Source organism: Benincasa hispida, chromosome 11 (genome assembly GCF_009727055.1).
Source record: "Benincasa hispida cultivar B227 chromosome 11, ASM972705v1, whole genome shotgun sequence".
Classification (NCBI taxonomy): Eukaryota; Viridiplantae; Streptophyta; class Magnoliopsida; order Cucurbitales; family Cucurbitaceae; genus Benincasa; species Benincasa hispida.
The window spans coordinates 44,931,532-44,943,513 of NC_052359.1; the positions used below are offsets into that span (position 1 = coordinate 44,931,532).

Sequence of the window (11,982 nt, forward strand, 5' to 3'; positions counted from 1 at the left end):
TTCTGAGCACTAATAAACTGAATCTTCTGCTTCCCTTTGGACAGAGACTATTTATTATGTTGATTTTCAACTTTAGGAAAACCTAGCCCAGAATTATTAACAGTTGTCTTTCCCTTTGTCAATATTTTCTTCAGAGGCTCAATACCAATGATCAACATTCTGACATTTTTACATAAGGGTCTTTGTCAGCACAAACCTAATTAAGTTCTCGCTTCAGATATGCAATAGTAGACATAAGTCTTTGATTGTCAGTCATCAAAGCTCAATTCTTTCTTTTTGCACATCAAGACTTTCATACCATCTTGCCATTTGATAAAAAGAGCTTGATATGAGGGATCAGTAGACCTATGTTTCTCAGTGTCATGAACATTTTCTGCAAACACACCATACTTAGAATCTCACAAGACGAGGTGTTAGATGAGATGTTACTAACAAGTGCTTTGACATTCGCCTCTGAGTCACTATTGTCTTTAAACTCATCATCAGATAGAGTTAAAACATAACTTTTACCATCCTTCTTCAAAAAATTAAGACATTCTACTTGAAAGTTTCTAACCTTCACTCTTTTTATTTGAAGGACTTTTCTTATTGATAATTTAAAGCCTGACTTGTCAGCCTCCTTCCTACTACTTTGAATTTTGACTTGCTTGAGGAGAAGAGTGCCAAGAAACTTATTACTTTTAGAATTGAAATTGTCAGGCTTCTTTTCAAATTGTTGGAGAACACGATTGGACCGTTTTGAAAGCAATGAAATAGATTCAACAAGGTAATCTTCAAACAATCTGTTAGGATTATCATCCTCATTATTAACTAAGGATTGTAAAGCAATTCCTCTATTCTTTTTCTCGAGCTTTCCATTCAAGGACATCTCACAAGTGAGCAACGAGCCAAATAGTTCATCCATTTTTAAGGATATTATGTCTTGAGTCTCCTCGATGGAAGTAACTTTCATATCAAATTTATTAGGTAGCACCTTTCAGATAAGTCTTTCTTCTGAAATTTTCTAACGCAAAGCAAACGACTCATCTGAATTGTCTAACAACCAAACATTGAATGTAGCAACAGATTCATCATGCATTCATTTTGAAATTCTCAAACTTCAAAGTCAACAACTGCAGCTTTCATGAGCAATAGACAAGATATATCATGCCTCCTTAGTAGAGACACACGTATTCATCAGCTTGAATATGTTGCAATTAACACCACTAAATATGACATTCAAGGCACAAGAATTACCTAAAGACGTCTCATCTTCAACTTTAAACCATTTTAATTTTGGTTTTAAGATTTACTTTCCATCACCAGTTTTGGTGGTTGGATGAGACCATCTCGTAACAATAGCCTTCCATGTTTTACTATCAATCGACTTCAGAAAGGCAATTATTCAAGCTTTCCAATATGAATAGTTTGTTTCATCTAGAATAGAGGGACGAGTGGTTGAGCTACATTCTTTGATTCGGTCCATGATCGAAATACCTGAGATAAAAGGTAACTCTCTCTTATACGAATTGAAAAAGAATGACTTGTCACTCGAAATACAAATGTTAAACAGAAAGCACTAGAAAGCACTATAGTAACAAAATACTAACAGTAAATAAATCGATAAAGGCTTAAAGAGTTGGTAACTCAGTTTACCGATAAACCACCTACATCTGTGGGGCAGTGTTCCTAGGAAAGATAATCCACTAATATTAAAGAGTTAAACAATTACAACATAGTATTTATCTATAATACACCGACTACTATAGTGACTCATGTAGAGCCTAACTCACAAGTCACCTAGACTCCCCCTACATGTGAGACTCCCTCTCAATTGTACTTAGACTTCCCCTAAGCGTGATAATGTTAGTGTTTAACACTTCAGCTTCCAACAATGTGTGAGACTTCTCTATGTTTGATTGTCTTCTTTGTATTTCAATGAACTCTTTTCACAGATGATCCTTAGGTCCTTCCTAGACTCCCCCTTAGGCTTCCTCTAAGACCAATAATTTCTTCTCTTCAGCAATGCCTTAGGCTCCCCCTTAAGACAGAAGTTATCTTCAAGCTCTTGAATGATTCAACCTATGGACACCTGCAACAAAATAAAGTGAGCAAAGATCAAAACACAATGTTGCACAAATCGACCACCAAGAATAAAGACGCTCTCTCATAATTAACAAATGCGACAACCCTCAATGAGAGCCATTACTTTCTTTTTAAGAACTGTGACCAAATAAAATGAGTAAATAAGTTATGCCATAAATAAGGAAAATATTGGACAAAATACAACTACTAAGATTTTTTAGAATAGGAAATAAGAATATTCAGCAAATAATTTTCAAATTAGGAAAGTAAAATATTATGTAGGAATTAGTAATGTCTAAGAAAAATGTTAAGACATCATTTATGACAACTCCAAAAACCACCAAAAGCTGCCAAAAAGTCAAGGGTCCAGTACGTGTGCACAATAAAACTATTTTGATAGTTTTTACCGATAATGACCCGTGAAAAGTTTTTTAAAAAAAAGTTGAGTTTTAAAAAATGTGGCAAATTCCATTATAGGTCCCAATTTTAGGTCAAATGAACAACTATCTCATTATCTTCTAACACAATGGAGATAGGAGGGTAAAAGGTTATTAATATATCATTTAGAAATGGAAAATATAATGGGTAGCAAAAAAATAAATAAATAAATTAGGGCGTTTGTAAATAGAGCAAAAAGTTTTAATTTGATTTCCATATTTTTATTATTTCATTTTTACCCTCAGTTGGGTATCAGCAGGTATATTTGATATACTTTATAGTTGGTGCATCTGGGAGTATACATGGGTTCGGTTTGGCCAGGTTAGGGTTTTTCTGGACCAACAAAATGATTCAAGCTAGTCAAATCTCTAATCCCCTATGTTCTACATAAGAGGTCAACCCAACCCAACCCAACCCAACTCATGTATTTTTTAGTTGTGTCGAGTTGGGTTATTGGGTCTCTTTTTTGTCTTTTTTTTTTTTTTTTTACGTCGTGAGATGGAGATTGAAGTTTGAGCGACAGGCATTGGATGGGAGTTGAAGGCTGACATAAGGGCATGAATGTGAGTTGAGAATTAACCTGAGGCGTGAGATGGACTGATGACTGTAAGTTGAGGTGAGACCATGTGTGACTGTGAGGCTTGAGATGAACTGATGATCGTGAGTTGAGAATCTGAGATCAAGATGGAATTGAACTGCTGATTGCATGAATAAGATGAGAGTGAGACTGTGAAAGTTGAGAGATATAGAGGGAGAACTGAGAGTGAGGAATGAGGCAAGCGACAAAACTGGAAGACCTCAAGAAAATTTTAAGTTAATAATATATATATAATGTAGAATTTTCTGTCAGGTTGGATCAACCCAATCAGGAAAATTTCAAAACCCAAGAACTGACACAAAATTATATTTTTTAAAATTTTTAACGAACCTCAACACAAGAAAAAAAATCTAATCCAATCCAACCTTACGGTTTGGGTTAGGTAGTCTAAGTTAGTTGGGTTATCGGGTTTTTTGAAAACCTCTAAGTGTATCAATCAACTGATATATCAAATATATATCATTTAGTATGATAGACTTAAAGTATAACAATGATCACTACAAGAAATCTGACTTCTCCCGACGTCACATTTCGTCGGAAAAGTGTGAAAAAGTGTCGGGAAAGCCTCTCCCGATGCATAAAAGGTCATCGGGAGTTTGGTCGGGAGAAACCCGTTAGGAGAGAATCTCCCGACGCACATTAAAACGGCGTCGGGAGTTATTCGGAGAACTCCCGATGCACATATAAAGTGTCGAGAGTTTCCCGAATAACTCCCGATGCCCTATATGTGCGTCAGGAGTTTCCCAAATAACTCCCGACGTTGTTTAACGTGCGTCGAGAGATTCCAAACTCCTGACGGTTGTTCTATGCGTCTAGAGTTCCCTAAATTCCAACGGTTTTATTTAATACATCGGGAGATACAAGAACTCCCAACACAGTAATATATGCATGGGGAGTATTAAAATTTAATCTATCTTTTGTAATTTTTTAAAATTTGATCTAAAAACCTGTAAAACATATTAAACCAAATAAAAATTCACATAATTAAAAAACGAAAATGAAGCCCATATTATAACAAGTAATTAAAAAATTACAATATCCAAATTCAAAATTCATTTCAAGTATGCCATTATTATATCAACAAAATATCACCATTCATTCATAATACAAATAAATAAGAATTCAAATTAAGTCCATATATAATAGCAAATGCACAGTCATTTGTTGATTGATAAATTTAGTATATAAATGGTAAACTTGATGTCTATTGTATAATTGATATATTTTATATTTGGTATATATCAATCAATTGATATGTCAAATATAAAGTATATTAGTTTTCCCTATATTTATTATGATTATTTTCTAAATTTGAGTGTTGTCTCCGAAGTCCTTCTTGATCGATGCTCCCCATTAGCATTAGTAGCAATTAACAACTGCTTTTTTTGGAAGGCGGCGTACTCATGTGTGATACAAATTCCATGGTAGTTGTCATTCTAGCTCGACATTAGGAGCATGGGGTCTTGAGATATCTAAAGGAGGTATGGACCCTTCCCATCTTATGGTATGATGCAGTTGAAATGTAAGCCCAACCTATATATACAAACCAAATAAGGGCTTATATTTTCTTGCTTTTCTTTGTTGAACCTTCTACAGTCCACCCTCTTTCAAGATATCCCAATTCTAAAGTTAGTTAGCAAAAGTAGACATAGGATTTATTACAACATCTATGTGAAAATGACAGAAGCTGCTATAAAGGGAAGAAGCACGTCATGCACCTTCACTTGTGAAGTGTTACGCTCCTGCTTATGGAAGACTACTTTCCAAGCAAATTACAGAAAAAAGACCGCTAGGAGTGGGAATCAAGCTCTAGCCCTGAAAAAACAGGCAGAGGATCGACCTATACTACTACCAAACTCATCTCTGCCTAGCAAGGGATTGCAATAACTAAAACTTTGATACCCAAATGAATTCACCCAAAGGCTTAAGACCGAACTAATCTCATTCTTTTTTTCATTACTATAATGCACCAACTGAAGCAAAGAGTAAAGATCCTCTATACTGCCTATCTATATATGTGAGTGGCTCTTTCTGGAGACTTAGCCCAATGGCTACCACCAGAAGTGTGCTAAATTAGTCACAGAGAAATTTAAAATTTCTTTCAAACTTTTGACTTTACAAACTTGGATGGCTTGCTTGTTTAGCTTGTCCCCTCTTTAAATGTGAACAGTTCGAGCAAGAAAATGGCTAGTAGGGCCGAGGAACCACAATGAACGGGACGAAAGAAGTTACATAAGAATGTGACCAGAGACATATATTCTTCTTCGTGCATGTAGGTCTAGTTCCTGAGAAAACCTATATATATTATTAGCAAGACCTATACAATAGAGAACACAAGACAGACTGAAATCAATGAATTTCCACAGTTGTCGCTGGCTAGCTAATAAGGCAACAGATACCTCAAGACGGGAGAAGTGAGTGAGAGCCCAGACCATAACGACTTTAGAGACTTCTCTCTCGACTTTAATGACGACAAAAACTATCTTCGAGAGGCTTTCTCTTTATAGGATCTGCTAAGGTTTTTACCTCCCAATAAAGCTAGGGATCAGACCTAATCGAGCGACTAGTAGTCCTATCTATCTACCTCTTTAGACACAATATCTTGAGTACCGATGATGGTGACTATTGAGGTTGATGCCCTAAATCTCGTGGGTTCTGTAGTTTGTAATTGTATTGTACAAACAGGTTTAATAAAATTTGGGATATTTTATTTGACATTTAATAGCATTAACCCACAAAACCGAAAAACAAACATCCAAGGTTATCTGTTGTAGCTTAAACATGTATGTGGAGACATACAGGTGGATTGTGTTTAAGTGATAACCTGAACAGTCTATAGTAGATGGATAAGATTGGGTACCTTATTTTAGTGACACTACGAATATGGCTCGCTTTATAGATGTTATAATTATTGTAAAATTCTACAAATGATATGATCCTGATCATTCATGTAGAGACATATGAGTAGGGATATTCTATACAAAAAGGTTTGTATAAGAACAGACCATGAAATGAATAGTCTCATTATATAGCACAATTAATAGTAGAGACTTACATTTCACCAGGATGACCATAGGTGACATAACTTAAATCATGTGTGAATTGTGAGCTCCTACTATGAAGGCGGTCCTTTGATTTGCATAGGTGAGAGTGACCAGTTCGCCGACTCAATATGCCTACCATTTTGGGGATTCATCTAATTGAGGAGCTAGGAACATAGCTATACAAGACGGAATTCACTCCTTCCCTAATGTCAGGGTAAGTAGATAAATTGTTCCCTTAAGGACTGATTCTGAGGTTTGGTCATAGTTGGACTATGACTTATTGTTCATTAGAGAATCAATGGTACTTAAGACGTTAGATATAACTACGGGGGCAAAACAGTAGTGTTAGCTCAACTGTATTTACGAGTAATTTTTGAAGGGTCATTGCACCGTTCAATACTTATATCCAATGGACATAGAAATATATATGTAGTGCGAAGAGTGTAGCTGTCGATCTTTAGTGGAATGGTTGATAAGTAATAGAAGTTGGGTAATTTAATTAAAAGAGTTTAATTAATTATTCAAGTACCATTGGAGCTTCAATCTAAGGTTCATAAGGTCTCCTAGGTAGCTCAAATGAGATAATTGAGAGCCATATTAATTTTGGTTAATTTGAATTATTTAAATTAATTGAAGAAATTCGTTATATATGATATAATTAATTTAAATTAATTACATGTGATATAATTGGTATAATGTATTTGATACATTATAATATAAAGTTTATTTTGAGAGGAAATAAATATTTGAATATGATTCAAATATTAATTATATGGATTAGATTCATATAATTAAATTTAATATAAATTTGATTTATATTAAATACTGTACAGTACTGAAGGAATTTTAAACTTAGGTTATATTATATTTGATATAACATAAACTATAGGTTATATATTATACTAGATATAACATATAGTATAATATGTGTATTATATAGTAAGGTTGTTACTATACAATTATTTATTAAATAAATTAAAATTAGTTTTAATTATTTTTTTAATTTGAATTTAAATTAAGATGAGGAGTTATTTTAATAACATCTATCCCCTATTTTCTCTCTTAATTATAGGTTGGTGGTTGCGAGATATTCTTCTCTCCGCCAAAATACAAGAAGTGGTATAATTTTGGCCATCAATCGATCTTGACCTAAGAATCATCTTTAAAAACTTAGAATTGGGTGCTAGCATGCAACTTTTAAACTTTTAATTATGATATAATTATGTTTACATATATTTATTATTATTTTATTTTATTTCAGGATTTTTTTAATTTATTCACCAGTAACTCTTAAAAATAATTCTTTAGCATTTTAGAAAGAAAATTTTTATAATATAAATTGAAATTGAACTACTTATCATAATTAAATATATAGAAATAATTAGCTAAAATTTTTACATATAAATATTTTAGGGTTGTTTTTAAATATAGAAAAATAAACCAAAATATTTACAAGATATAACAAAATTTTAGAACAATCAATTATAGATGAATGTCTATCAATATCACTTATAGACATTGATAGAAGTTCATTAGTGTCTATCAGCATCTATCATTTATAGTTCTAAAATTTTGCTATATTTTGTAAATATTTTCAACAGTCTTACCATTTGAAATAATTTTCCAATATTTTACTAATTTTTAGAACCAAAATTTAAATGAATGATCCGACTAATCCAAATCAAATCAATCCAATCCAAATATTTCATAGTTGGGTTAGGTTGGGTTCATTGTGTGGGTTGAAGAAATTTACCATCCGATTGAATTAGGTCTAAAAAGTATTTCAACCAACCCAAAAATATTCCTAGTACTTGGAGTTCCTAGATTTATAAATTTAAGATTTTTTTTCCTTTTCCTCTTTTTATATTTCTATTATCGTAATGGTCCCTAAATTAAATCCAACTAAATCAATATTTTTCTTGTTAAAAAAAATGAAGGGGAATCTTGAAAGGTTGAAAATAATAAATGGTGGGGTTTCCGCAGAAAGCGTGCTCATGGGTTGTGTCCATCCTCTAGTGCATAGTTGAATCTGTGAATCATGATCGCGTGCCGACTCTTTTTTTATTATTATTATCATTATGGGACAAATATCAATATTTATATTACTTAACCTTTCGATTAAAATTCTAAACAAATAATTATATCAATTTATATCTTTCTCCAAATATCATTCGTCCAATATCGTATGAAATTTATAATCGCTTTACATTAAACCTCTAGATTTTTATAAGTTAAACAATTTAGACCATTCAATTCAATTACCTTTGAAAACCATTTATGTATTAATTCTCAAACATGTAAACTTTTTCAAATGTCGATTTTACAAAATGTATGATTTTCAAATAAATCATGTCTAAAATCATGTATAAAAGTTTAAATTGATTTATTTATGAAGTTAAGGCTGCAATTGATACAATTATAAGTATCATACGTGGTTTTTCTAAGCGAAACATAATAGAGGATATAAAATGATACACTTAGAAAAGTTCAGGACTTAAATTGATTCAATTATTAGTTCAGTGTTTAAATTGATATAACATCTACGGTTTGGAAGTATAAATTGATATTTTTCATTTTTCCTTATAATACTTCATGTTTTTAACTCACGTCACTAACTTCAAGCCTCAAATGTGCTATGCAAGTCTTGTCATCTGTTTAGAACATAGATATTATTTCATGAATATGGATATTAATTACTTGAAATTTAAATGTTTGGGATAATTAGTATTTACGTTTGAATATGCAAGATAAAGTCTAAAAGTTAAATGTTTATGTTTGTTTACTAATGTTGTATATAGAATTTAAAATTAAATAGTTGTTTAAGTAGATGTTAGAGAGGCATTATTGCAGCCATAAATTAAATTTGCTATGGTTTAATATACTGTTATATTTAATTAACCATTTAATCACTTAAAAAAATTTATGGTTACATTCAGCATTAAATAAAAAATAATTGTTTCAAAAGACAAAATTGCTGGAAATATTTTCGAATAGTAAAATGTTATTATCTATTAATATAGACAATGATAGATGTTCTATTAATATCTATTACGGTCTATCATTGATAGATAGTGACATTTTACTATATTGGTAAATAAGTTAGCTTATTTTTCTATATTAGAAAACAATCCTTAAATAAACTCTATTAAACTATTTAATTAAAATATTAATAACTAATAATAAAATTTTATATTAAATAGTTATGATTACATAAAATATTAATGATAAATTTATTAGTTGATATTTATTAAAACTAGATAACATATTTATATTTAATAATTGATTAAAATTAATTGTAATGATTAATAGATATTGATTTTTAATTAATCAGGTTATATTTGTACCATTCACTCCTTGGTATAAAAATCTAGATATTAGAAAATCTATATGTTAGATGAGTTTTAAAGTAATTATTTGTCGAATTTTAAAAAGTGAAATTGTGTAAAACAAACCAAGATATTTAATATATGTCTAAAAACTCATAAAAACGTGCTAAACAAACAAGCGCGTCAATGATGTACTATATTTCAAATTTAACTAACAAAATTATATTCAATATTTTATTTTCATTTTAGAGTTTCGCCATTTGCAACTAAATTAAAATTTATCCTCCAAATAAAAGTTTGTTGTTATCAATTTTACAATCCTTGTCAAATATGGCATTTCAAGAGAAGTCTTCAAACTTTGTAGAGGGCTTTATCAAGGAGATCCACTCTAGCCTTAAATGTTACTCTTAATGCTAGAGGCCCTCTCAACTCGCCCGATTAGGGAGAATGTTCTTTGTAGATGGTAACTTTTTCTTTTTCAAGGACTCCTTTTCACAAGTAAGGTAAGTTATCTCTTCCATCTTCCTTTTCACAAGAATTTTCATTCTCCTGGCTTTTATCAGACAAAACATTTTGAGCATCATCCCCAAACCCTCTTTACTCGAGCTGCTCTTCTCATCCTCTTGATCAGAAACCTCTTGACTCACTTCTTTATCAACATCTTCTGAATCATTCACCTCACCAGATGGAATGAAATTTGATAATACATTTAAAGCTTCAGTTTCAATAATTTTATCATTTTAGATAGATTTATTTCTGTTAGATTCCTCAGTGCCCACAGAAGAATGACTTCTAGACATGCTAGTTCTTGACAAATTATCAGAGACGGAAACCCTAGACTTTTTAACTCTAGCTTCATTAAAAAACGGATTAGACTTATATCGGGACACACAAACGTTTACACTAAGAAACGGATTCGTTAACACTCTTCGAAGACTCAACATTAGGTTTTGAAATGGACTCAGATTCTATAACATTTGCCTAAGCATTTCCATTAGAAGAAACATCAACCTTTTCCAATTCACCTTTTCTTCATAGTGCACCATTTTTTATTTTGAAGTATGAGTTCCCTTTTGGGTACTCACCATTTTGATAGGAATCACCATAGAGCACCCACCATCACATGGAAAGTTGAAAAGAAAGTGGGCATGCAAAAATTCAAAAATAAATTTCCTAGCAAAACACAACCAACGAAAGTAATAAATAGTAAATATACTTCAACTTACAATGATCTACCTCATGGTATGCATAATTCCACGTGTCCAAACTTGATGAGATAGGCCTTAATTCCTTCATGGCCCACTTCCAAGCTTAATTAGTTGCTACAAATCAATATTACAGAGGCCCGGGGTAGTTTAAAACGCCTCAAACTATTTAACATCAAGAGCTTTTGTGAACATGTCAGCAATTTGATTCTCAGATCGAATATGTTCCAAGAAAATTTGCCTACTTTCAGCCAATTCATGGATCAAGTGATGTCTGATGTTAATATGTTTTATTATACTCTGTTGGACAGTATTTTTAGAAATATCTATGGCACTCATGTTATCACAATACAATGTCATAACATTTTGTGGGACATCATGTTCTTTGAGCATTTATTTCATCTAAAGAAGCTGAGTACAACTGCTTCCAACAGCAACATATTCGGTATCAGAAATGGAGAGAGACACACAGTTCTACTTCTTGCTGAACTAGGGAACCAAGTTGTTTTCTAAAAAGAAACATCCACCCGAAGTGTTTTTCGATCCTCTAAGCTTCCAGCCCAATCTGCATCACAGTACCTAACTGAGGAGCAGTTAGTATCAAGAATACTGAAGACCATACTTACATCTACCACGAATATATTTCATGATCTGTTTAACACTCAATAGATGACTCGCGTTTGGCTTTGCTTGATATCTCGCATAGACTCCTGCAGCAAATACAATGTCAAGCCTACTTGTAGTGACATAAAGTAAACTCTCAATAAAGTTTCGACACAAGCTCTTATCAACGCAAGGTCCATTAGAGTCTTTGGACATTTTAACATGAGTGGGAGCAGAAGGTCTCTTTGTATAAGCCTTTTCAAGCACAAACCTTTTAAACAGGTTTTTAGCATATTTTCTTTGAGAAATGAAAATTCCATCCTTAAGCTTCTTGATTCGAAGATCCAAGAAATATGTAATTTTACCCATCAAACTCATTTCAAATTCAGTCTGCATTTGATTTATAAAATGATCTATGAGATGTTGAGACATTCCTCCGAACACTATATCATCCACATAAATTTGGGCAATTACCAAGCTCACTTTTTCTTTCTTTACAAACAGCATTTTGTCAACTCCCCCACTCACATACCCCTTTCTGAGAAGAAATTCAGTTAAGTGATCATACTAGGCATGAGGTGCTTGCTTTAAGGCCATACAAAGCTTTTCGAAGCTTGTAGACATGACCAGAGTGAACAAGATCTACAAAGTCTTTCAATTGCTTAACATACACTTCCTCATTTTAGTGCCCATTGAGAAAATCA

General features: G+C 32.2%; 1 protein-coding gene across 1 annotated transcript; it reads right to left on the reverse strand.

Annotated features, from left to right (window-relative positions):
* Positions 1-9,895: 9,895 nt before the first annotated feature.
* On the reverse strand, positions 9,896-11,656 carry LOC120090715. Its single transcript, XM_039048433.1, has 2 exons — positions 11,302-11,656; positions 9,896-10,185 (listed from the first exon to the last, which is right to left on the reverse strand). The coding sequence occupies exons 1-2, from the start codon at positions 11,654-11,656 to the stop codon at positions 9,896-9,898; spliced, it is 645 nt and encodes a 214-aa protein (XP_038904361.1).
* Positions 11,657-11,982: the final 326 nt, after the last annotated feature.